The sequence below is a fragment of the Alexandromys fortis genome, unplaced genomic scaffold (genome assembly GCF_014885135.2).
Source record: "Alexandromys fortis isolate MF-2015 unplaced genomic scaffold, M_Fortis_MF-2015_v1.1 scaffold_344, whole genome shotgun sequence".
Classification (NCBI taxonomy): Eukaryota; Metazoa; Chordata; class Mammalia; order Rodentia; family Cricetidae; genus Alexandromys; species Alexandromys fortis.
In genome coordinates, this window is record NW_026068226.1 from 210,039 (window position 1) to 235,423 (window position 25,385).

Here is a 25,385-nt window from a genome sequence, read left to right on the forward strand (position 1 = left end):
ACACATATATGTATATATATATATTTGATTTTTTTGAGACATGGTTTCTCTGTGTAGTTCTGACTATCTTGGAACTCACTGTGTAGACCAGGCTAACCTCAAATTCAGAGATCCACCTGCCTCTGTCTCACGAGTGCTGGGATCAAAGGCATTGCCACCACTATCCAGACATAAAATAAATCTTAAAAAAAAAAAAAAGATCCTAGTCCCGTAACTATGCAAGTTTTCTCCCAAAGGCCTTTGGTCCTCTGAGAAGCCCCTTCCTCGGGTCAGTGAGGAGACAAATGGCTCAGTGGGTAGAGATGCTTGCTGTGTGCCCGATGACCGGAGTTGGATCCCCAGAGCCCATACGGTAGAAGTAGAAAACCAACTCATGCAAGTTGTCCTCAGAATTAATTAAAAATAATTCGCTCCCTGCTATCCTCTGCTGCTGGATAATATCACATTTCTAGGAGGCTTTTTCTTGATTTCTCTGCTATAACCACCATTCCAACCTCGGGAACCTGCGCCTATGGGTCTGCCATACAGCACCCTGCCAGCAATGCTTCCTGTCATAGGTGGGTTCAAGTGCTTTCTGCGCATTGGCTTGGGACATGAAGTCACACAACTCACTCCAGTCCCCGTGGAGTCCAGACTGGTGTCTGCTGGGTGAATCAGACCCCAGACTTGTCCTTTGAAAGACAACACGCATCACCCCAATGCATCGCGCTGCCTGCCTACAATCCTACCACTGAGGTTCAAGGCTTGCCTGGACAACTTAGTTGACTTCCAAGCCAGGCTGGGCTGTGGAGTAAGATGGTCTCAAAAGCAAGCCAAGAAGCACTGGAGATATCTCTATTTGTAGGGTGCTTGCTTTGCACACACAAGGAACTGAGTGTGAACCCCAGAACACACGTTTAAAGAAAATAAAAAGCACCGGGTGGTGGCAGCACACACCTTTAATCCCAGCACTCAGGGAGGCAGAAGCAGGTGGATCTCTCTGAGTTAGAGGCCAGCCTGGTCTACAGAGTGAGTTCCAGTGCTGGGCATTTGGTTCCGCTTGTAAACCCAGTGCTGGGGAAACTGAGGCAGGAGGATGTCTCAGGCTTCTCAGACCTGAGCTCCAGGCCACTGAGAGACTCTGTTCTCACAAAGACGAGGCTTAGACAGTGCCTGCAGAATGGCATCAGAAATTGTCCTCTGGCCTCCACACACTGTCCATACATTGCAGGGACACACATAAGCATGCCACACACGTAAACGCATACATAAGACACATGCAAACTATTTGAAACAGAGTTCCATCCTGGCCATACACATACCCCATACCTTCTCCTAAGCCTTGCTACATGGAACTGACCCGAGGGTCCCCGCCTCCCCACCCCTGCCAAACCTGCCTCAGGAACTAGAAGCCTCTACAGCGGCGGGTGCCTCGCATGTGATCAATTCCTACACAAGGGGGCGCTGAGGGACAGGGAAACCGCCCTTATTGCACAGAACAAAGGTTCTGAAATTCCGGCCGCACCTGATTGAGAATCAGGGTCTCTAGAAGATCATTTCCGGTTCCAGCATCGCAATGGTCAACCCTAATCCCAACATAAGATACTGCAGGGTCCTAGTCACAAATCCCTGAGCCTGCTCCCTTGCTCGACTCTACAGGTGGCAACACTGGGTCCTGGTGGCCAATCAAAATGCGCAGCACTCCTGTGATGCAATGAGGTGCCAGGCAGAGCAGCGGGTACCTACCCCGCCAAGCCTAACTGTGCATTCTGCGCTCGAGAAGGGATATAGGCTGATCGTCCCAGCAGTGACAGGCGGAGCGATATACAAACAGGGGCAGGCATTGCTAACAGTCGAAAGTGGAGAGAGTGAAATGAAGGAGACCGAGGGAAACGGAACCGGTGGTGGGAAAGGCAGGGGACAGGACAGAAATAGTGAAACCAAAGAACAGAAAACGTGACTCAGAACATGACAGGAGCTGACCGAAAAGAAGATAGGTATATGTGATGCGCTATGCCTGGAGTCCCAGCATCCAGGAGAGAGGTGCAGACAGGGACTCGAGGCCAGCCTCAGCTACACAGGGAATCCCAGCCTGGGCTATAAAACAGCATATCAAAAGATTAGGGGAGAAGAGTGAAGGAGGAAATGGCAGGAAGGAGAGAGAAAACAAAAGAAAGGGAAGGGACCTGGAGTAGGAAACGAGTGGGCAGATAAGAGGGCTCACTGGGTGAGGATGGCAACATGCAGGAAACTGGTTGGGTACCTGGAACCCACGTGGTAGGAGAGGACTGGCTCCTGCAAGTTGTGCTCTGACGTACACACACACACACACTCATGCATGCACACACATGCACAATTGATCAATGTAACAAGAATTTCTAAAAAGGAAATAGAAGTGAGACAAGAAAGGCAAAGGAGCGAACTACGGAAGAGATCAAAGGAGAGGGCATGGGAGGACAATGGAGGGGAAGCCCAGGACAGCAAGAAGAGAGGAAGTGATAGGAACCACAGAGAGTGACAGGCACGGTGTGGCATGCCTGTGATCCCAGGGCTGGGGAGGTGGAGGCAGGGAGAACAGGCGGGCGTTCTGGGCCAGCTGGGACAACAAAAGAAAAGAAGAAAGGAAAAACAAACTAGAGAGAAACTGGGTGAGGGGGGAAACTGAAGGGAACACACAGCGCTGGAGAGACGGCTCAGCCGCTAAGAGCACTGTTAACTGTTGTCGCAGCCAGCACCACATGGCAGCTCATGACTGTCCGCAGCTCCATTTCAAGGGTCTCTGGCACCCTCACACAGACACACACGCGGACAGAGCACTGATGAGATTAAAAATAAATAAACTTTTTTTTTTTTGTAGAAGGAAGGAAGAAGACACAAAAAGAAAAAAGTGGGAGGAGAGGCTGGAGAGATGGCTCAGTGGTTATGAACACTGGCTGCCCTTCCAGGACACAGGTTTGATCACACACACACACACACACACACACATCACGGAGGTCTTAGGAAGTGCCCATGAGGAAGACAGCTGGGTGGGAGGTGAGGAGAGAACACATGGGGAGGCAGCTGGGGACCAGGGTGTCTCTGGATCCCTGTGCTGGCAGCAGAGATTGAAGGATGCAGACAATAGTGAGACAGAGCCATGGAGCAGTCGAGGGACAGAGAGCCTGCTGGGCAGGCTGGGAAGGGCAGGGGACAGAACTCACGCCCCAGGGATCCCTGCCTGTGTCTGAGCTACAGCTGACAAGGACAGAGTGTGGCTGGCCTGCCAGACTCTGTAGGACTCTGCTCACTTTCCCGGGAGTTGGGGTAGGAAGCTGCCACAGTAACCCTGAGCTGAAGATTCTGGGTCATTTCCACAGACACTCCAGTTAGAGGAGGTCAGCCACTTCCTGGTCGCTCAGGACTGGCCGATGCCCTCTGACCCCTCAGAGCCTGCCTCTTTCTACTCTGGAGAAGATGAATATGGTCAAGCCCAAGCACGGGACATGTTTAGGATGTCTAGATAGGTCCAAGGAAAGCCTGCAGGGCCTTGGAGGCCTCGGCCACCTCAGTTAGAAAGATCTTTATGGGTGACCATGTGGCACCCATTTGTAATGTCCTCATTTGGGAAGGGAAGGCAGAAGGACCAGGCGCTCAAGGCAAATCTCAGTTACATAGCAAGTTCAAGACCAGTCTGGGAATACATGACACCGTCTGGAAAAACAAGCAGAGTGGTTCATACGGGCCAGGGAGCAAAAGTACTTTCCGCCAAGCCAAACAATGTGAGTTTGAGTCCTGGGACTCCATGGTGGAGGCAGGGCATGGCATTCGCACCCACACAAGTTCCAGGCCAAGGCCCTCACCTGTGTCTGGCAGCCTCTGTGTTCCTGAAGAGGGAACTTCCGGGTTCCTAGTGGTAGCCTCCCAAGAAAGAGTCCGTCCAGGCCGTGCTGCCGTAGTGGTTCCTTTGGTCAGGTCCTCTCCTGAAGTGGGGTCCCAAGTCCAGGAGGGATAATCATCGTCACCTGTGTACCCTGGGGAGAGATTAGGTAGCCTGTGTCTCCTTCCGCTATCTGAGGTCCTTGCCACTGCTCTTTACTTCCGGTCTCCTGCAGCGACCCTTACAAGTCCGCACCATGACCCCGTTCTGGCCAGTTCCTTAGATGACACTGTCATCCAGTCCCCACTCTGATTCCATCCCCTCAGCCTCCCTCACGGTCCCCTGTACCGGTGCAGGAGGGCACCGTGTCCCTCAGCCTCCCTCACGGTCCCCTGTACCGGTGCAGGAGGGCACCGTGTCCCTCAGCCTCCCTCACGGTCCCCTGTACCGGTGCAGGAGGGCACCGTGTCCCTCAGCCTCCCTCACGGTCCCCAGTACCGGTGCAGGAGAGCACCATGTCCCTCAGCCTCCCTCACGGTCCCCGGTACCGGTGCAGGCGAGCACCACGTCTTCCTCATGGTCACAGTTGTGCTTCCCCCACGTCCCCGAGGGGCAGTCGCTCAGTGAGGTCTCACTCCCCTTACAGCCCATGTCATCCAACCAGATGGGCCCGGTCCCAGGGCCGTAGTGGGTTTTGCCTACTCGGGGCCGGACCTTTCCACAGCCCAGTTCCCAGCAGGCCACTGTGGCATCCCGAAGGTCCCAGCTGTCATCACAGACCGTCCCCCACTGTCCAGCATGCCACACCTCTAGTCGGCCAGCACACCTGTTAGGCCCATCAGCCAGACGAACCCGGAAGGGACCTGGGGGCATGGGACACCCTCGGGTTAGGAGGTAAGGGAATGGCCTCGTTGCTGTTCCCAATCCCTTTCACCCTCTGCTGCTCACCTGATGACGTAGGGACTCCAGCAGATGGGGTTGGGGCTGGATCTCGGGAGGACTCCAGCGAACCTTCTGGGCTCTCACCAGATGGCTCCAAGGAGGCTTGAGGGGTCTGTGTGATGGTGGCCTCAGAGGTCACTTCTTGGGGGTCATGAGTGGACAGTGATGTTACAGTCTCTGAGGTCCACTCCCAGGGGACCCTGGGGGTCAGTTTTACAGGGGTATGTGACATCTGTCTATGGGGAGCCTCAGTGGTCAGTCTTTTAGGTAACTCGGAGGTACGTGGGGTTATATTTAGGGTGCTTGGGGTGCCTGGGCCCCTGGAGCGTCTAGTGGTTGGCATCCCAGGGGGCGGAGTGGTTGGCCGCTTTGCGTTTTTAGTCACCCACTTCTTAGTGCTCTTGGGCGCTTTCCCTGGAGCCTTTGTGGTCTTCTCTAGCACACTGGAGGTGAGATCAGCAGAGGGCTTGGTGGCCAGCTCTCCTGGAAGCCAGGCATCCTGATCTCTCCCCAGCCCAGGGAGCCAGCTCCAGCTGAAGGGGTCTGAGATAGTATCCAGGCCAGGGGTCCCTAGGAGGCAGGGAGGGAAGAAAGAGAAGATGTAGAAACCATGATGGAAGACTCCTGGGACTCTACCACTAACCTCTAGCCCACGTCCTCAGCCCTCTTTTCACTTACAAAAATAAAAATGAAAAAGTGTGCTGGGCTAGAGATGTGGCTCAGTGGTTAAGAGCATTTGCTGCTCTTCCAGAGGTCCTGAGTTCAATTCCCAGCAACCACATGGTGGCTCACAACCATCTGTAATGAGATCTGGTGCCCTCTTCTTGCATGCAGACATACATGGAGGCAGAATGTAGTATACATAATAAATAAATAAATCTTTAAAAAAATAAAAATGAAAAAGTGTGCTGGGCTAGAGATATGGCTCAGTGGTTAAGAACATTTACTGCTCTTCCAGAAGACCTGGGTTTGAGTCTTTGCACCCATGTGGTGGCTCACAACTGTCTGTAACTTCAGGCTCAGAATGTGAAGCCCTCTTCTGGCCTCTGAGGGCTCCAGGCACACACATGGTGCACAGATGTACTTTCAGGCAAACTACCCATACACATGAAAACAAATAACATACACACACACACACACACACACACACACACACGTGCGTGTGCACACACAGAGGTTTCTCGAGACAGGGTTTCTCAGAGATCCGCCTGCCTCTGCCTCCCGAGTGCTGGAATTAAGGGTGTGCGCCACCACCCGGCTAGCAATCTATACTAAGTATGTTTGTTCTCTGGCAATTCCAAGCATATCTATACTGAATTACTCTCTCCATCCACTCTTTCCTCTCTCTACCTCATCCCTAACAATGTCCCTTTCCCCCTTTCTTAGCTTTGGGTTTTGTTGTGTGATCCATCAAAGGCCACCTGTGTTACCGTGGATTGGGGCTGTCATTAGAGCCTGGTAAGCAAATAAAAACAACCTTAAGATCCTATCTCGCCCAATCAGAGCTACTTAGGACAGGTATTCCCCTCTCAGGCGCATACCCAAGGTAGTGGTTCTCAACCTTCCTAATGTTGCAACCCTTTAATACAGTTCCTCACGTTGTAGACATCCCCAGGCATAATTATTTTTGTTGCTACTTCTTAAGTGTAATTTTGCTGTTATCAATCATAATGCAGACATCTGATATTTCCAATGGTCTTAGGCGACCTCTGTGAAAGGGTCATTGAACACACACACACACACCACCGCAGGGTCGGGACCCACAGGTTGTGAACCAATGCCCTAAAGGCTTCATATCTTACTAGCATAACAACTGCTTATCTTACTCTTTGAGACAGGGCTCCCTCTGTAGCCCAGGCTGGCCTTGAACTTGAGATCCTCCTACCTCAGGCTCTTCAGTAGCTGGGATTACAGGTCTTCGCCATCAAGCCTGGCCCCACAAAGATTAATTTTATGTGAATGTTTTGCCTGCATGTATATCTGTGTACCGTGTGTGTTCAGTGCCTGTAGGGGCCAGGAGACAGCAACAGATCCCCCCAGAACTGTAGTCAGAGAGCTGCCATGCAGGTGCTGGGAATCTAACCTGGTTGGTCCTCTACAAAAGCAGCCAGTGCTCTTAACCATTTAGCCCTGGTTTCATTGTTGTTGTTTGTTCTTTTTTTTTATGACAGTGTTTCTATAGCCTAGGTCAGCCCTAAACTCCTAAGAACGCTCTTGCCTCAGCCTTTCAAAGGACAGTGTTATAGGCATGCCCTACTGCCCTGCCTTTTCCTTCATGTTCATCAGCCTAGAGAGTGGTCCGATGCCCACAAGGCCACGTCCTTGTTTCTGATTCTCTGTGGCTGTCCCAGCAGAGAGGGGCAGAGCTGATGACATCATCCTTTGAGTCACCATTACCTATGGTATATCTTTCTGGTTAGGCCACATAGACACTCTAGGGTGAGCCATGCCCACCACAAGCCTGGGTACATTTCCCCTGGCTTCAGAAAGATGACTTCTAAGTCTTTGGAATGTTCTTCCCTGGTAAGAAATTCTTTGTGGGGGTAGGGGACTGGAGAGACGGTTCAGCAGTTAAGAGCACTGGCTGCTCTTCCTGGGGACCCAGGTTCAATTCCCAGCACCCACATGGCAGCTCACAACTGTGTGTAACTCCAGTTCCAGGAGACCTGACACGCTTACACAAACACACATGCAGGCAGAACAGCAATGCACATAAAAATAAATAATCTTTAAAAAGAATAAGAAACTCTGTGTCTGGGGGACTTGACTTGTGCTATGTTAGTCTATAAGGACAACGTGACTTCTAAACAGCCATGTACATGTTCAGCTACATCTATGTGTCAAGTCCCTACAAAGAAAAAGGCTAGACATCAAGCTAAGACCACATGTCTGCTTGGCCATCCTTGCATGTTGTCACACATGTTCTGGGAGAGTTCAGCACGGTCTGCTTCGCCCCACTGGGACTCATCTGATCTCTGCTCTGTCCCTTTCCCCTTGCTGAACTCACCGCGTCTTCATGCTGTGGAAACACGACCCTGAGCTGATGGCCTCTCATGTCTGGGAGTCCATTTAGCAAAGGATGGACTTCAGGCTGGTCTCAGAGCCTCCCAAATTCTACCTTGCCACACTGATTTGCAATAGCTTGTGTTCTTTCTCTCCGTGAGAACTGAGCTTCTCAAAGACCCATACACTATGTCCATTCCATTTGCGCACCCAGCTCCTAGCTCGGTGTCAGAGACCTAAAAATGGGGGAAACGTACCGCAACATTGATTTTAACTAGCTCTTACTTTGGCCAGACTTAGGCAGTGTGTGTGGTGTGTGGTGTGTGTGTGTGTGTGTGTGTGTGTGTGTGTGTGTGTGTGTGTTCAGACAGGGTTTCTCTGTGTAACAACCCTTGCTGTCCTGGAACTTTGTAGACCAAGCTGGTCTCGAACTCACTGAGATCTGCCTGTCTCTGCCTCCCAAGCGCTAGGATTAAAGGCATGAGACACCACTGCCCACTAGATTTAGGCAATTTGAATGAGGTTATATGAGCTAAATTACCCACTCCAGGGCTTGGGCCTAGTAAGCACTCGGTTAGGTTAACTCTACCCTTAGTGTCCCTTCCTTCCTCTAGGAAGCCCGTCTGGCGCCAGAAGATGGCTAGTGTGTCCTCACCAGTGCAGGTGACCCCGACATCTTCATTGTGGGCACAGTTGTGCTTCCCCCAGGAAGCAGCAGGACATTCTGACAGCGAAGCCTCCGTCCCCACACAACCTACGTCATCCAGCCAGATGGGGCCTGCGCCCCAACCGAAGCGGCCTGCTGCAGGGTCTGGTTGCCGAGGCCCCCCACAGCCCAGCTCCCGGCAGACCACGGCCGAGTCTCTCGTGTCCCAGCCATCATCACAAACTGTCCCCCAGCGTCCATCATGCCACACCTCCAGCCGGCCAGAGCACCTGCTGGGACCAGCCACCAGGCGCAGCTGGGGAGACCCTGAAACAGAGGGGGAAAGCCAAGAGTTAGGGTTGGAGAGCCCCTCTGGCATCTAAACCTTCGTCTGTCTGCCTTCTAACTTCCTTCCCAAATGACCCTCTGTCCACGATAGGCTTTGCCTCATTAACCCTTCCGTCTAGACAGCAGTGTGGATCAAGTTCTCTTCTGCATTGGCCACAGTCAGGCCTGGCTGGCTGACTCCTCAGAAAGCTAAATATAGAATTACCATATGATACAGAAACCCCACTGTGAGGAATATACCCAAAATACATTGAAAGGGATGTCTCAGTGGGCAAAGGTACCTGCCACAAAGCCTGACCACCCTGAGAGTCTGATCTCTGGGACCTCCACCGTGTGTGCATCATGGCACACGTGCACACACAGATAAACATAATCTTAGAAAACTGAAAGACTATATTACCGTGCACTGGACAGAAATGGTCGTATTACTTATGTAAAGCCAAGGTGTTCGTTAGTGTATAGACAGGTAAACAGAAGACAGTGTCGATCTCTGCAAAGGTGTTCCTTAGTGTACAGACAGGTAAACAGAAGACAGCGTTGATCTCTGCAAAGGTGTTCCTTAGTGTACAGACAGGTAAACAGAAAGATGGTGTTGATCTCTGCAAAGGTGTTCTTTAGTGTACAGACAGGTAAACGGAAGACAGCGTTGATCTCTGCAAAGGTGTTCCTTAGTGTACAGATGGATAGGTAAACAGAAGATGGTGTTGATCTTTGCAACGTTATCTGGAATGCACAGTGCAGCCCATGCTGGCCTCAAACTCATAATCCTCCTGCCTCAGCCTCTCGAGTGCTGGAACTGCAGAAGTACACCAGTGTGCCCACTGAACCAAGGGAATTATTTTACTTTTTTAGAGTTTTTTAAATATTACATCCAATTACTTATGTGTGTGTGCACGTGCGCTGCATGTGTGTGTATGTGTGTGTGTGTGTGTGTGTGTGTGTATGCCACCACATGTATGTGGTCAGGAAAATTTGTGAGAGTTAATGCTCTCATTCCACAAAGTGAGTCCTGGGGTAAAATTTGGGTTGTCAGGCTGTAGCCAGCGCCTTCGCCCACTGAACCGTCTTTCCAGCTCTAGAGGATTTCCTGGGTGTTTGTATGGATGGATGTGCATTCGTGTGGAGGCCAGAGGCTGACATCATTCTCTAAGTCATTGTTTCAGGCAGAGTCTCACTGACCCTGCGGCTCACTGATCTAACTCAACTCACTGGGCAGCAACCCCAGGGGCCCTCCTGTCTCTCCCCCAACACACACACACTGGAGTTAGAGCAAGCCCCAGGGGCCCTCCCGACTCTGCTCTTCCAGCCCTAAACTACAGGTGTGCACTGCCACACCAAGCTTTTTCCTCCAGTGCTGGGATCTGAACCCGGGTCCTCATGCTTGCACAGGAAGTACTTTACCCACTGAGCCATCTCCCTAGTCCTCATCATGTGAAAACAATTCTTAGGCTGTGCTGTTACTTGGAGCAAGCCAGAGGACATTGTGACAGTTCCACCCCAGGGCATGAGAACCCAGAAGCTTGTGATGGGACTCTCGTCCTCACCTCCTGCCCTGCTCAGGGCAGCTACAGAAGGCAGGACCCATATGCAAACACAGCCCTGGATTTTAGGGTGTCAGCCAGTATGTGTCCTAGTGAGCAGGGGCAGGGGACAGTCTCACACACAGCCAGGGCAGAGAGGGACTCACCAGCTTCAGGCCCAGGCTCTGGAGGGTCAGTGGGAGAGGCAGGAGGCCGACTGCCTACTGGGCCTGGGGTCTGGCTCACTGAGGTAGACAAAAGCCGGGGTGCTGAGGTGTTGCTGTCGGCTGTGGGGGCTATGGGCTGCACATCGCCTAGCGGCATGCCTAGGTCGAGGAAGAAGACATTAGTATTACCTCCGGGGCTGCCATCTACACAGACTACGCCCAGGGCTTCCAGGTCTCCCACCCACAGCAAGAAGTGGGCGGAAATAAGAGGGTTGAGGGAGCGCAATGTGGAGGGAGTTTAGAGGCCAGAGAGGAGAGGGGAAGCACCCCTAAGCAGGCAAGACTGGCTTGAACTAGGAGCAAGGAAATTGGGTTCATCCCATCAAACAATATCCAGTGTCTGTTAGGGAGACCAAGCTACCCCTAGTTAACTCTGACCAAGGTTTCACATAATGTAAGATGGGGAAAGAGGGAAATCCACACACAGGAAACGCAGCATGAGCAGGGACAACATTCTTTCCCATCCACTCCAGGTGGCCACACACCCACTGTCCCCGCCTTCCCCACTGATGTCACTCACAGGCCCTTACCATCACACACGGCCCCAGCATCCTCCCGATGGTGACAGTCATGCTGGCCCCAGGACCTCGAAGGGCAGAATCGCAAGGCTGTCTCATTCCCGCGACATCTGAGATCATCCAGGACAATGGGTCCAGCCCCCTCCCCAAAGAATGCGCCCCCTGGGGCGGCCAACGCGCCCCCACAGCCCAGCTCCCTGCAGGCCACAGCAGCATCACGGAGATCCCAGGCATCGTCACACACTGATCCCCAGCGACCACCATGCCAAACCTCCAGGCGGCCAGCGCAGCCATGGGGACCATCAGCAAGTCGCAGCCTGGGTGCAGGACCTGGATATAGGACAGGGGATAGGGTGACAAGAACTTAGAGTGAATGAGGAGCTGCAGATGTTATACCAGAAGGGAAAACTAGAATGAGTTCGCGAGGACTATGTTAACGTTCTGTAAGAGTCCAGCATGGGTGCGCAGGTACGGAGTTAGACCAGTGAGGAATCAGGATAGGTGAATAGGTACTGAGTTGAGCCAACAGGGAACAAGAATGTGGAGGAGGGGGAGGAGGGGCAGTAGAAGAAGGCAGAGAGGGAATGGAGGAGGGAGCCCTCAAGTGCCTTTCCATAACCCCTTGTCCGGGTTTCTAGCCTCATTGCTCCCCGAATGCTGGCGCTTGGTAGACTAAACCCAAGCTTCAAATCTGACTCTCCCATTTCTCCAGAGAATGTGCAGAGAGACAGCCTTGAGGCCGGGCCTTTTACTGCTTCCTGGGGGGAGGGAGGGGCTGGGACCTGAGAACTGAAGAGGAGAGGGGGTAATCTGTGCCCCCCTACCCATCCCGCATACCAGTGCAGACCAGCCCTGCATCCTCAGTGTGGTCACAGTTGCTCCGGCCCCAGGGACTCCGGGGACAGTCCCGGAGAGCCTGCTCTCCTCCTCCACACCCCACGTCGTCCATCCACACGGGTCCTGCACCAGGTCCGAATCTGGCACCCCCAGGGGCGGCCAGCGCCCCCCCACATCCCAGCTCCCGACAGGCCACTGCTGCATCTAGGAGGTCCCATCCGTCATCACACACAGTGCCCCAGCGTCCACCGTGCCAGACTTCCAGGCGGCCAGCGCATCCGTGGGGACCTGAGACCAAGCGCAGTCGCTCTGGGGATACAGACAGAGAAGGAAGACCATAAGAGGTTAGGTCTAATATCAGCCTCTTGTTCCTCCACCTGGGGAAACTGAAGCCCAGAAAGGGCAGGGGACTCAAGTTTGTCTGCGGACTGGCTCATTCAAAAAAGAGAACCGCCGTGGGCAGGACCCCTGGGTCTCATAAGGGAAGGATCAGTTAGAGGGCGTGGCCAGCCCTGCCTGAATCCCGAGGGAGAACACTGTGAACACTGGCCTCCTTGGAGGACCACGGGCAGAAGAAAGTCTGGGAGGCTCCCGGCACCCAGATCAGTGAGGGAAACCAGGGAGATTACCTTGGCGGGAAGCTCCATTTGTCAGTACAGGGGCCCTGGTGGACTTGACCTGCTTGGGTGGTCGGGGGTTCTTCTTGCGAGGGCCATTCTGGGAGCTTGCTGCTGGTTGGGGAGCTGGGAAAGCGACACGTGACCGGGAAGTCAGGGTCTGAGCTATTCACCCTTCCTGACTCCTTGGTGCCTGTCTAGGGCTCTCTCGCTGAGGGTCTGAAGTGTGGAGGACTCCTGGGTCATGCAGGACACTAGTTCACTAGCTTGCAGAAAAACATCTGCAGCAAGATGACCTTCCCCCATAGCTGAGACAGACCGGGTTGCAGGACAGGAGGCCTAGTCCTTTGTGCTCACCATGAGTCACTGGGGGCTCCTCTGAGCTCAGGCTCAGCTCTCCAGACAGTGGTGGCCACGGATCCCCATCCAGTAGGGATGTTGAATCTTCTCTAGAGTTAGCTGCACGCTGACCTTTGGGAGAGCACGGGAGTTGTGAGGATGGCCATGGGGTAAGGAGTAGAGAGGTCATTTGATCCTTGGGACAGAAGAACCACCTGGATGCTTGAATTCCCTAGGGCTCATAAATAAGTGATTGTAAGCTGGGGGCTCCTAGGATGGGGCACCTGACCTTATGGGGATAAGTGGGCACCTCTCAGCTTCTAGACAGCTCAGATCTACAGGAACTAAGGACTTGGGGTTCCTGGGGCCATCAACATGAGAGGAGTTTGAGTTCTTTACCTACACAGACGACGCCTGCGTCCTCCTCGTGAGAACAGATATGGGCCTTCCAGCCCCGGTGGGGACAGATACCCAGCTGTCCCTCACTGCCCCGGCAGGCCAGCTCACTGAGCCACACAGGTCCAGTGCCCTCCCCGAAGAAGGCACCCCCAGGGGCAGCCAGCGCCCCTCCACAGCCCAACACTCGGCAGGCCACCGCAGCATCCCGAAGGTCCCATCCGTCATCACACACGGTGCCCCAGCGCCCGCTGTACCAGACCTCCAGGCGTCCAGCACAGCCGTGAGGGCCATCAGCCAGGCGTAGTCGCTCTGAGGGGTGAAGCAAAAGCTGTGACGACTCCAGACAGGAGAACTGTGGTCTGGGGGTTAGGGGACAGTAAGGTACCATCAGGAAGCCAGCTACCCCGGAGACAGGACTCTGGACCCAGACTCCTGATACAATGAGTAGAGTGTCTTAGAGATACTGAGGGCTGTGTGGAAGGTCAGAGTGGAATCAGGGTAGCAGGGACCAGCAGGAGAGTAACGACAGGAGCCTTGGAGCTGGGTGAGGCCCACTGGAGAATCAGGACACTTACCAATAGCCTGGGTCCCCACCAGTAGTGCTGCAAAGGAGGTTGGAGGGGACAGAGTGAAGGGTGAGTCAAAGGGGAGGGGTCATTTCCCCAGTGCAGGCTCCAGGCTTAAGTTCAGTCACATACGGATCCCCTGGCATTCGGATTCCTCACACCTCTGAGTCAGAAACCCCATGGCCAGAATGGACTTTGGGTGGAGGCTGGGATAAGTTACAGGTCCCTGGGGCGGGTGGGGCCCCAGATAGATGCCTGACTCTTGAAGACAGGGCTGGGGACCAGATTGAATGGTAGGGAGTGATACCCTCCACCCCCTCACCCCCTGCAGTAAGAATGCCAGTGCAACAAAGGGCAGGTCACTTGGGTTGCTAGGCAGGATGTGCTAAAGACTGGGTACCTGAGGGTTAGGGTAGCCAGCCAGATGTCAGGCTATCCCCGAGCACCAAGGGCCAGAAATGGCTCCCTGAAGCCTGAGTCCTTAAATTGGACAAGCTAAAGGGTCAGAGGTGAAAGTCCAGGTCCCTAAGGTACCCACCCCCCAGGAATGGGTCACTCACCAAGGAGGCAGGCCAAGACCCTCATGTTTGCAGAGTCCAGGGCAGGGGATGGGGGTGAAGGGGGAAAGAGGGTAGGAGAAGGGAGGAGGAGGCAGCCAGGGAGGGAAGGAGGGAGGGAAGCCGGCTGCCGAGGCGCCCTGGACAGCTAGGAGCAGGCTGGGCTGAAGGCTTTGCCAGGAGGGAGAGCGGCTGCAAGGAGGCAGCAGGGGACAGGAGGGGGAGGGGGCTGGCCGCAGCTGAGGCTGAGGGGGGGTGGTGGGCAGGCAGAAGGGAGGTGTTCAAGTGCAGACACCCACACTGGAGCGAGGCGGCCAGCCAGGCTCCAGAGGGCCACGTGCTCAGAGATGCTTATGGGGACGGCAGCTCTGGGAAGGGACAGGCCTGCCTGGGTTGGGGGGGGGGGACAAGGCTGAGGGCACACCCTCCTGCCTCCTCTTGTTATCCGGCCAGGGAAGTGTGGCTGGAAGTGGACAGATTTGGGGGGAATCCTGCAGTAGCAAGAAGGCCTGCAGCCAGACACTAGGAGGGACTTCCTAGATCAAGAAAAGAAACTGAAAACAAACAAACAAAAAACCTCTCTCCATTTGATACCCACTCTGTTAAATCTGCATGGGAAGCTTCTAGTCCCCTATCTGAGGAAGGAGTGTCTGAACTTACTAGTTCCCAGAACAAAGGTATGAAGGGTAGGGAGACCAAGGGGTCAAGGCTTCAGTCTGGAGGGGGTGTCCATACACACACACACGCACACACGCACATGCACACACACCAGGCAGCTGCGAGGGGGAAAAATGTGGTAATGGGGAGCATGACTCAGAAGGCCTGGCAGGGGCCCGGCAGCCGCTGTGAGCTCACTGCCTCTGCCTCTCCTTCTCCCAGCACACTGCTGCACCGCCCCTTCCCAAGCAATTAACGTCAACTTTGGAGAGGAGGAGCCAGACGGAAGGAGGGGGTTCGGAGGGAGCAGCTGGAAAAGGCATCAGAGAGGAGACAGACACGCAGAAGTCTCAGGCTTTATTAACAAACTGTAAAAAAAAACAGATGGGCTTGGAAACTCGGTGCTCCCAGCCCCACCCATTCCAGAAGATCTGTCCCCTTTGGGGGTTCCCTGTCACAGACTCTTAACTCTGCCTCTTACTCTCCCCAAATATCCTTTGAGACCTAAAACACACACAACAGGGGTTTTGTAGAACCAGAGGTTTGTTTGTTTTTTCAGTGTATACAGACTAGGGGGCAAAGAGTGGACAGGGTGACCGCTAGCGGTCCCTGGGGTCTACCAAGACGAGACCCTACTGCACCTGGCAGGTCCACTGCGGGCCATGTGCATCCAGCAACCTCAGTTCTTCACCGAGGGAGGGGATGGAAAGTGCCTGGCACACAGGTGCTCTTTAGGTGCCGGTTTCACGCCCATCTCCCCAGTGGGCATGGTCTATAATCACAGATCCTTGCTGAATTCTCTAACCAGCATATAGCCCATGCAGCCCCAACCTCCCTCTGCCTGGTAGCCAGAGGCCTCCAATAACCCTGCCAGCCCCCAAGCAGCCACAGCCACTGGGACCACGAGCCGGGCACGAGGCTCCTCCACACTCCCAGCCCAGGCTTGAGCTCGGGACTCAGCAAAGGCCAGCAGTCTCCTGCCTACGCCCCTGCGACGGTGCCACCGAGAGACCGAGAGGCGGGTGACTCGGGCTCCGTCCCTCACATTGACACCAGGGGCCAGAGCCAGGACCCCACACACATCGCCGGAGCCGCGGACAGCCACCCAGGGTCCCCCCAGACCGCCTGGCGGAGGCAGAGAGCCCCATCGGGCTCGCAGGCCCAACTTCAGGGCAGCCACGGCCAGAAACACCGGCAGCAGGAGGGCCAGGGTGAAGGAGGCCAGGACGAAGCGCAAGCCGCTGCTGGCTGCAGCCAGGAGGAGAAGGGCTGGTGGACGTGTCAGAGCGTGGAGGGCCACACGGTTTTCCGTGTCTTTTACACCAGCCTGTGGGTGGGAATAGGGGCTCAGCCACTCATCACATTGGACTGCCCGAGGAAGGGTTCCCATGTGGGAAGAGACGACAGCTGTTGAGGTAGTTCCAGCCTGACCCCACTGGGTGTGAAGGGCTGAGTGAATGAATGAACCAGGGCCTGGAGCCAATGAGTATGGAGGGAATGCTAGGGTAAAACACCAGACAAGACTTAACAGGATAGGGAAAGTGAGGCCGTGGGCTCTTCGGAGGAGGGTCTGGGAGATAAGAACATCTGTCGTTTTGGGGCTGGTAAGTGATGCCGACTGGCGGTCAGGAGGCCTGAACACCCAGCCCCCACACCCTTCCTGCTATTTTTGAAAAATAGCAGCTGAGGTGTAAGAAGGAACCAGAGACAAGGGACCATTTGAAAACAGTCAAGGCAAAGATATTCCCCCTTTGGAGGTCCCTGAGAACGCAGGCAGGTGGGCGGGGCAGGTGGAACCCACTTTGAATGAACTGCGCATGCTCATTGGTGCCCCTGCCGGCCTCTCACCTTCAGCATCTCCAGCACCAGGGGCTTCTCATCTTCCCTCATTTCCCGCACTGACAAGTGGTTGGAGGCCATGGTAGCCCCCGGGCCGCCGCCCCCTCCCCAGAAGAGAGTTGGCGTCGTGCACCTGCTGAAAACAAGTTGGTCTGTGTTAGGTGGGCACCTGACTCCTCAGAGCCCTGGGAGGAATGGACTGCAGCATTTCCCAGATCACCAAGGACGCTGGAGCACCGCCAAAGAGGGCTGCCACAGTGGCAGGTCAGGCGCCCCTATACCCAGTGGGGCTCAAAGTCTCCCCGAATCACCCCCCACTCCGGGGAAAGCATTCAGCCATCTGTAAACTCGTTCCCTCCCCACTCTCCAGGAGCCCGTCTCCTGCAGTGGTCCCCATGCGGCGAGCAGAAACAGGGCCCTGCAAGCACCTCCACGGGGTTGCTCGAATCCCTTGACAGCAAGGGGGAGCAGGGTCAGGAAAGGGTCACCGGCGGAAGTGACGTTGACACTCCCGACTGGAGGCGGGGCCGGCGCCTTAGCAACTGTTGCCATGTTTCCCCCACCACCGGGGCAGAGGTTGGGAGTAATGAGGGAACCGCGAGGGCGAGGCAAGAGCAGTGACCTGCTGGAGGCCGGTGGGAGAACCATAGGGAAAGAGGAAGGGGGTGGGGGAGAGAGAGGGTTTCTTACCCGGGCCTGCCTGTGGAGGGTTAGCACAGCTTCTTTCTAGCCGGTCCTTCGTTGCTAAGCGACCTAAGCATCAGGAGGAGGAGGCTTTGCTTGCGAACCTAGTCTCATTGGCGCCTGGGTCTTCCGGGTAGGAGTGGGAGCAGTACTGAGCATTCCCATCCGCAGGCACCTTTATCTCAACGCGGTAGCATCTGGGTATCGTTTGGATCAGTAATAGCCCTCTACCTACCTTTCCGGTGAGGTGAAGGTAAGACTGACTTACACGAAAGCAGTGAAGAATCTGGAATTGATCCCTGATCTTCCCTACTCTAGTGACCACAGTGACACGCACCTGCGCAGACGGACGGACACACACACACACACACGAGGATGGGAAAGGACCAGAGAAATAGTTCAGGGAGTAAGAGAGCTTGCCAAAAGAAAATCCACATGGCAGACGCCCACAAAGTCTCTGACCTCCACAGGTGTACCCCTCCCCCCCACACTCACAACAAAACTCTTCATTAAAAATTTAAAGGATGGGGGAATTGAGTTGCACCCTGGAGAAGCAGCTAGCCTCTGAGTACAAAGCATGTCATCTCAGAGCCGGTGGCAAGAATGAGGACTTCCAGGTCCTAGGCAGAAGCTATGCCCATGGCTATCCTCTTCCCCATGAAAACGAAACCAAGAAGAGACTCTGTCTTTATTAGCAAGCCCAGCCAGCGGCCCCCTTGACTCGGCTGACCCCAGCCCAGCTGAGGAGAACAGTTAGTGCGGCAGGGGCGGAGGGGGTGTGTGTGGAGGGGCTTTGTGGCAGACGGAGGTACTAGTGGGTCTCTTCAAAATGTGTGTACCAACTGGACTGCGGGCAGAGTCTGTACAATCTGGATAGAGGGCAAGCTCTGGGGAGCCATGACCCCCGGGCCAGCCACTGCAGGGACCACTTGTACCATCTGGGAGGTGGGAGCTACGGGCACCCCGACAGGGGCAGAGACCGGGCCAGGTGTTGGTGGGGCCAGGAGCTGCAGTGTCGCGGTGCCTCCTGCAACACTGCTGCTCTCCAGCAGGTCGGTAGCGGGAGCGCTCCGAATGATGAGGAGTTTCTGTCCTGCAGGGGCAGTGGCGGGTGGCTCTGCCAGCCCAGGGGAAAGGGTTTCCACCTCCTGCACACAGAGCCTGGTCTGCTCGCCATCCGCCCCACTCAGCACCAGCACACTCTGCAACCCCTCATCTGTCTGCAGCGTTTCAAACAGGACATCCTGAACCACACTGGCACTGGCTTCGCTGTCCCCCACCTCCCCAGGCCCAGAGCCAGTGAGCAACTCTTCAGGGCCACTCTGAACCACCAGCAGGTTTGGAGTGTCCGTAGCCACAGCCCCGCCATTAGAACTGGAGACTTGGCCTGTCAGGGGCTGGAGCTGGACCGTGGTCACTTCCTGTGCTGGTTGGAGCTGGACCGTGGTCACTTCTTGTGCAGGCTGGAGTTGGACCGTGGCCACTTCCTGTGCTGGCTGAAGTTGAACCCCACTCATTTCCTGTGACCCTGTCTCCCCACTCCCTACATTCTGCAGAACAATGAGGCTCTGGCCTCCCCCGCTAGCCCCTGCATTACCCCCTCCCTGCATCCCCAGACCACTGGGGCCTGGAAACCACATTACTCCTGTCCCCTGTCCAGTTTTCCCCACAGCCCGAGGGCCCTGTCTCGCAGCACCATTGCCCATACCCCCAGTATTGGCAGGAGGCAGGAGGATGAGTTTGGGGGGTGGAGGCGGTGGTGGAGGGGTAGGGGGATGGACACTGCTAGGGATCAGTTGAAGGCCCTGGGCAGTCTGTACCAGGAGAAATGTCTGGGAGTTGGGGACTACTTGGCCTGGGGGTGTAGCCTGAGCTGTGGTCCCAGCTACTTCAAGTGAAAGTGTGGCCTGTAGGTGGGGAAGGACATGAACATCTTGGGCGGCCAGTGGAGCTGGAGCTGCGGCCAATGGGGCAGGAGGCTGTGGAACAGTGGGGCCGGTGGTGCCCGAGGCTGCTGTGGCTGGGGTGTGCGTCCTCAGATGCCGCTGCAGATAGGCAGCCATGACAAAGCCACGGCCGCAAATGGGGCAGGCAAAAGGGCGCTCGGCAGAATGGGTGCGCTGGTGCAGCAACAGGTTGGAAGAGTGGGTGAAGGTCTTGGAGCAGAGTGGGCAGCGGAAGGGTCGCTCGCCCGTGTGCACGCGTTGGTGCTGCCGCAGGTTGGAGGTCTGTGCAAAGCTCTTGCCACACACGCTACAGGAGTGCGGCCGCTCGCCAGTGTGCACGTGTCGGTGGCGCCGCAGGCACGATGTGTTCCGGAAGGCCTTGCCACACTCGCTGCAGGCATAGGGCCGCTCACCTGAGTGCAGTCGCAGGTGGTACTGGTAGTGGGATGACCACTTGAAGGTGAGGCCACACTGACCACAGGTGAAGGCTCGAAGGCCTGTGTGCACGCGCTGGTGGATGGCCAGCAGAGAGGACCGCTTAAAGGCTTTGCCGCACTCCCCGCACTGGTAGGGCCTCTCGCCGGTGTGGTCCCGCAAGTGGTAACGCAGCCCGGAAGAACCCTTGAAGGCTTTGCCACACTCGGCGCATTTGTATGGCCGCTCTGCAGAAACAGGGGCAGGCGGGGGTGGAGGTGGAGCAGGAGTGGCTGGGGCTAGAGGCTCCTGGGGACAGGTGACCTCAGCAGCCTCAGCCTGAGGGGGCGGGCGACCAGCGGCCGCCTCCTCCACATGGCACTGCTGGTGAGCCAAAAGGCTGGCCAGCTGTGGGAAGGCGCCATCACAGCTGCCGCAGCGAAAGGCCTGCCCACTGGCTGCGCCATGGCTGTGCTGGTGGCGGGACAGGCCAGCCACGGTCCGGAAGGACTTCCCGCAAGGAAGGCAAGCAAAGTTCGGGGACTCCGCAGTGACAGGCGGGGGCTGTGGCAGAGGGGGATCGGCCTGGGGCAGTTCAGCAGGCGCATCTTGGGGCTGGGCGGCCACGGCGGGACCCGGGCAGGGCTGGTGCTCCAAGAGCAGCTCCTCGCTGCTGAATCCCTGCTCGCAGCCGTCACAGCGGTACACCAGCTCCACAGTGGTCTCCGCAGCTGCCAGGAAGAGCTCAGGGACCACGGGTGGGGGTGGAGGGGACGGGACTTGGGGTGCAGGTGGGCTGCAGGGCTGTAGGTAGGCATCAGAGACCAGGACCTTGGTGCTGGCTGTGCTGGTCTCCTCCTCAGGGGTGGGGATGGAGCCAGGGGCAGGGCTGTGGGTGCGGTGGTGCAACAGCAAGTTGGAGGAGTGTGTGAAGGTCTTGGGGCAGAGCTGACAGCGAAATGGACGCTCCCCTGTGTGTACCCGCTGGTGCTGGCGCAGATTGGTACTCTGTGTGAAGCTCTTGCCGCAAATGCCACAGGTGTAAGGGCGTTCCCCGGTGTGTACATGCCGGTGACGCCGCAAGCTGGACGAGTTCTTGAAAGCCTTGGGGCAGTCTGGGCATGGGTAGGGCCGCTCGCCAGTATGCTGTCGCAGGTGGTACTGGTAGTGGGATGACCACTTGAAGGCCAGGCCACACTGGCCACAGGTGAAGGCTCGCAGGCCCGTGTGAACACTGCGGTGGATCTGCAGCAGGGAGGAGCGCTTGAAGGCTTTGGGACAGTCTGGGCACTGATACGGCCGCTCGCCTGTGTGGCCCCGCTGATGGTAGAGGAGGGCTGAGGAACCCTTGAAGGCTTTGGGGCAGTCCGGGCACTTATAAGGCCGTTCGCCCGTGTGCGTGCGCTGATGGTGCAGGAGCCGAGATGACCACCGGAAGGACTTACCGCACTCCCCGCACTCATACTGAGCAGCGGGGGTGGGTGCTGGGGCAGTGGGGCCTGGCTTTTCCTCCGTTCCCACGGTGGTGGAAGCTGGCGCCATGTCCACGTGGGAGCTGGCCATCACACCTGGTGGGAGGATTCTGATCAGAGCGGGCTAGCACTGGCCCTCATCACCTCTCCAAGGAACGGGGCAGCCTCCCTGTGTCACCCACACTGTAGGGGTTCTTCCTTAGGGTTAGAGCTTCCAACAGCCTAGGCTTAACACACAGTATCACACACAGACTACGAGAAATAATGGAGTACCCGGGATGGTGGGCTCCAGATAGAGCACGGCCTTCAGGACACTTGTTCCCTGGACGGCAGTGCCTTAGAAGCCTCTGGCTTGGCTTCCTGCTCTGGTTTGAAGACTTGCCCCTACCTTTCCCCACCTCAACAGTGACCAGAACCTCTCCCTCCCACTGCCCCTCCCCTCTCTCTTGGGTCCCCAAAATCTTCCATCACTCCATCACTACCATGGCCTCCTCCCATCATGCCACCACTTCCGGTGTCACCTGGCCTCCGTGCACTCACTCCCTGGTACACCCCGGCTTTGGCCCGCCTGTTTCACTGTTCCTACACGCATGTGCACATTCTGGACACTCCCCATGCTTCTCAGCTCACACTGCACTATCTGGTCCCTGCTTGCGCTCAGGGGTAACCCTTTGGCATGTTTCTTCCCACTGAAACTGCTTCCCTGGTCCTCGAAGGTGACCTCCTGCCATCATTCACCGCAGTGACAGGGATGAGAAAAGGTGTCAGAACATACATCCCGTGCTCCACCAGTGCTCTTCCCACTCAGGGGGCAGCCTGTGATGCCTGGAGACACTCACTGTTGCTTATCTACCAAGTGCAGGGGACAGAGGTGCTTCCCCACACCCTACAGTGCACAGGATGAACCCCACAAAGATCCAGGCCGAAACAGCAGCAACACAAGGCTGAGGAACTGTAGGATCCCCCCCCCCCATGCTGCCCTGTGCCACAGCCTCTGACCTCCCTTGGAATCCTCCAGGTTTTCAGCAGCACACACAAAGAAGTGACACCCTTGCTTCAGTTCCCTCCAGCCCCTCAACCTGCTCTTCCCTCTGGGAGCGCTTCAGTCACCTGTCGTCCCCAGCCCTTGCTGCTCAGACTTTCCTTTGGCATATCTTCCTAGCTTCAGGAGGCTGACGCTCCTCCCTGACACCATCGCAGCCTCTGGGCTGGATCCTTCTAAACCTGGAGGCTGAGTTAGAGCGCAGGCAAGAATTGCTCTTTCTGTCTACCCGTCTCTCTCTGGAAGTCCTCGCCCCCTCTTAGGATTCCACAATCTATAAATAAAGAACCCCAAAACTACAGCTCCTGAAGACTCTCCTTTGATCCCCATGCTTGCTGCACTGTGCCTAAAACACCTCGCATTTAACCAAAATCTAACTCCGGTTGTTTTTACCTTCTATGCCCTCTTATCAAATATTTACAAGTAGGGCTGAGATGTAGCTCAGCTGATAGAGTGCCTCTCCAACACACACAAACCCCTAGGCCTGAACCCAGCACTGCACACACTAGGAGGGTAACACAGGGAGTCGGGGAGAGGCCAGTCTAGGTAGCAGTCACGCCTGTATGAGAACAGGGGACAAACCTCTTACAGCAGCCTGCTGGATGTTCAAGACTGGTGGCCTTCTCCCCCCTCTTGCTGGCCTCCTGTCCCTCTAGCTCTAGCAGGCAGGGAGAGTGACCCCCATCTTGGGGCTCCTGCTTAGTACGCCTTCTTTCCACCATCCACAATTCACCCTGTCACACATGTCTGCACTAAAATCACCTCAGAGAGGCCTCCTCAGACCACCCTCCTCAGACCACCCTCCTCAGACCTCCCTCCTCAGACCACCCTCCTTAAGCCCCTTCAGCACTCCCTTGCTCTCTCTGCATACTCGGTTTGCTCCGTTCCTCACAGGGCCAGTCAGCTAAGTGCCACCCAGTCAGGATGTCCCAACCTCAGCAGCACAGAGATTTGAGGACGGGGCATTCTTTGTCAGAGGGGCCGGCTCATACATTGTTGGGTGTTTGGCAGGATTCCTGACCTGTCAACCTGATGGATGCCACTGGCAACAAAAATGGTACCAGCTTGATCCTGCCCTAGTAAACCCTCCATCACTGCTACAGTGTCCCCTCCCCAAGACATTTAGCTTCTTGCTGCCACTTTTATTCAGTCTAATGCTCGCACCATGTAAACAGGGAGCCCTGAGCCCTTTCTTGTTCACGGTTGCATCCCAGCACCTAGCAGAGCATCAGCTGAATGCATGCTCAGTAAATACAGTCCAAGTGGACCAAGACTAGGCATTCCCTTTAGACATCTCTGCATTTAAAGGACGAGCAACAGGCTATAAAAGATTGCTTTTTTAAAGGATGGGTGTCTCTTTTGCCAAGTAAGCCACCAATGAGGTTAAGCTCCCATGTGCCTTTGAGAGGTCAGGCCGCATCTTTTAACACGAGATGCCCAAAGAAACAGGAACCCATCTTAGCAGTAAGAGTCCCCTTTAAAAGGATGGGCTTCGATGCTCTTGGGGCCTGGGATGTAGCTTGGTTGTTAGTGACTGACATGCATGAAGCTCCGGATTCTATTCCCAGTACAGCAGAAAAAAACAGGCCTGGTAGCACAGACCTGTAATACCAACACGTAGAAGGTGGAGGGAGGCAGGAGGATCATAAATTTAATATCATCCTCCGCTATACAGTGGGTCTGAGGACATCCTGAGCTACATGAGACTTGTCTGGAAAAAAATAATAAAGGTTAAATGCCCATCTCTATCTTTGTTCAGATATTCTAGGGACCAGCAGGATTACAAAAATTTTCCTTCAATGTCTGGGAAACTGTCACCCTCTTTTAAGAGAAAGGGGGCGGGCGAGACAGGAAGCTTTGCAAAAATGCATAGCTAAACCCAGTGCCCTTCTCCTTTAAGAGGGCGGGGCCGATCGAAACAGATTAAATATCGGAGGCGAAGTAGCCACCTTCCCTTTAAGATACCCCTTCCGGTTTCCCGCTCGCCGTTGCCCAAACGACTCCGCCCTCCGGCCCTTCCCCCATCGCGCCCTCCGGTCTCTCACCTGTGGCCCCGGTCTGGGAGGGGGATCAAGGAGAACCCCAGAGCCTTCCCGCGGGGGCTGACGGGAAGCGGGGCCCGGCACAGCGCTGCGGGAGCCGCGGCCCGGGAGGGGGCGGGGGCGCGCTCCCTCCCCACGGCCCCCGGCGCGAGGCACTCAACCTTTATCGGCGGCCTCTCGCGCACACAAACCCCGCCGCCGCCGCCGTGCGTCATGACGCAACACGCCGCTCCCAGCCCGACCCCACCCCTCACTGGGGTGCTCCGGGTGCTGCGTGATTCCTGGGGTCCTGGAGTGAGGCGTGTGTAGGTCTGGACACCGTCCTCCTGGAGAGGAGTTCCTCGGACGGGGGAAACTGAGGCATGCAACCTTCCTGCATTGCCTGGGTCTCGCGGGGAGTTTGAAGTCCCCCCCTGCAAACCTGCCTTTTTCCTCCTGCTCGCTGGCATCCACGGTGTGGATCACGCAGGCTTTCTCAGTCAGGGCAAGGATGACTTGGGACAGATTATTTTGTTTTATATATTTATGTATTTTGTGAGGCCACGGGTTCATGTAGGTTGCCCAGTATGCAGCCCAGACTGGCCTTGAATTCATGATCCTCATGCCTCCACCTCCCCAGAGCTGGGATTACAAGCGTGATACTCACTTGAGATGAGTTTGGGCTTTGCTTGGTGGTTTTTCTTGGGAGCTTCTTGTGCATTGTAGTGTGGTCATCCGGAGCTCCCGTCTGTGCCCACTAGTTACCAGTGGAACTGCCCTAGGCGTGCACACACACACACACACACACTTAATCACAGCACCAGATCCTTAAAACGCTCCAGAAATCCACTATTTCAAAGCCAATGCCTCAATCCAAACACTCTGGGACTGCGAAGCTCACACCCACACACCACCAGCTCCACGCTGGACTTGATTTCCTAATCCTCCTGCCTCTA

The 25,385-nt window shown here is 55.7% G+C and overlaps 3 protein-coding genes across 7 annotated transcripts in view; all 3 read right to left on the minus strand.

Moving 5' to 3' along the window:
- The window catches only part of Ssc5d (scavenger receptor cysteine rich family member with 5 domains), a 29,031-nt gene extending 14,299 nt beyond the window's left edge, over window positions 1–14,732 (minus strand). The window contains exons 1-13 of one of the 2 annotated variants that reach the window (XM_050130686.1): window positions 14,358–14,732; window positions 13,807–13,833; window positions 13,232–13,540; window positions 12,851–12,964; window positions 12,506–12,619; window positions 11,877–12,185; window positions 11,052–11,369; window positions 10,462–10,620; window positions 8,436–8,753; window positions 5,167–5,347; window positions 4,784–4,977; window positions 4,384–4,698; window positions 3,819–3,989 (exon numbers count right to left, since the gene is read on the minus strand). In XM_050130686.1, coding sequence (XP_049986643.1) covers window positions 3,819–3,989; window positions 4,384–4,698; window positions 4,784–4,977; window positions 5,167–5,347; window positions 8,436–8,753; window positions 10,462–10,620; window positions 11,052–11,369; window positions 11,877–12,185; window positions 12,506–12,619; window positions 12,851–12,964; window positions 13,232–13,540; window positions 13,807–13,833; window positions 14,358–14,382 — 2,554 coding nt within the window. In that variant the 5' untranslated portion in view covers window positions 14,383–14,732. Of the gene's footprint in view, window positions 1–3,818; window positions 3,990–4,383; window positions 4,699–4,783; window positions 5,348–8,435; window positions 8,754–10,461; window positions 10,621–11,051; window positions 11,370–11,876; window positions 12,186–12,505; window positions 12,620–12,850; window positions 12,965–13,231; window positions 13,541–13,806; window positions 13,834–14,357 lie in introns of both variants that reach the window. The other variant, XM_050130685.1, reaches the window with a different exon arrangement.
- A 621-nt stretch (window positions 14,733–15,353) lies between these two features.
- Window positions 15,354–17,682, minus strand: Nat14 (N-acetyltransferase 14 (putative)). Of its 4 annotated transcripts, none has more exons than XM_050130690.1 (3): window positions 17,541–17,682; window positions 16,860–16,986; window positions 15,354–16,338 (listed from the first exon to the last, which is right to left on the minus strand). In XM_050130690.1, exons 2-3 carry the CDS (start codon window positions 16,929–16,931, stop codon window positions 15,790–15,792), a joined length of 621 nt encoding a protein of 206 aa, XP_049986647.1. In that variant the 5' UTR covers window positions 16,932–16,986; window positions 17,541–17,682; the 3' UTR covers window positions 15,354–15,789. The 4 variants fall into 4 exon arrangements, with proteins under 4 accessions (XP_049986647.1, XP_049986648.1, XP_049986645.1 ...); XM_050130691.1 differs by having other exon boundaries at window positions 16,860–16,983; window positions 17,541–17,638; XM_050130688.1 differs by lacking the exon at window positions 17,541–17,682 and adding an exon at window positions 17,279–17,343.
- Window positions 17,683–18,356: 674 nt separating this feature from the next.
- On the minus strand, window positions 18,357–24,640 carry Znf628 (zinc finger protein 628). Its single transcript, XM_050130687.1, has 2 exons — window positions 24,454–24,640; window positions 18,357–21,462 (listed from the first exon to the last, which is right to left on the minus strand). The coding sequence occupies exon 2, from the start codon at window positions 21,455–21,457 to the stop codon at window positions 18,359–18,361; it is 3,099 nt and encodes a 1,032-aa protein (XP_049986644.1). The 5' UTR covers window positions 21,458–21,462; window positions 24,454–24,640; the 3' UTR covers window positions 18,357–18,358.
- Window positions 24,641–25,385: the final 745 nt, after the last annotated feature.

What these genes read in the sequence shown, in the direction of transcription:
- Znf628 (XM_050130687.1), bottom strand. Translation starts at nt 21,457, where the DNA reads ATGGCCAGCTCCCACGTGGACATGGCGCCAGCTTCCACCACCGTGGGA.
- Nat14 (XM_050130690.1), bottom strand. Translation starts at nt 16,931, where the DNA reads ATGGCCTCCAACCACTTGTCAGTGCGGGAAATGAGGGAAGATGAGAAG. An exon ending in TGGTGCTGGAGATGCTGAAG is followed by an intron (nt 16,339 to 16,859) that starts GTGAGAGGCCGG and finishes TCCCACCCACAG; the next exon opens with GCTGGTGTAAAAGACACGGA.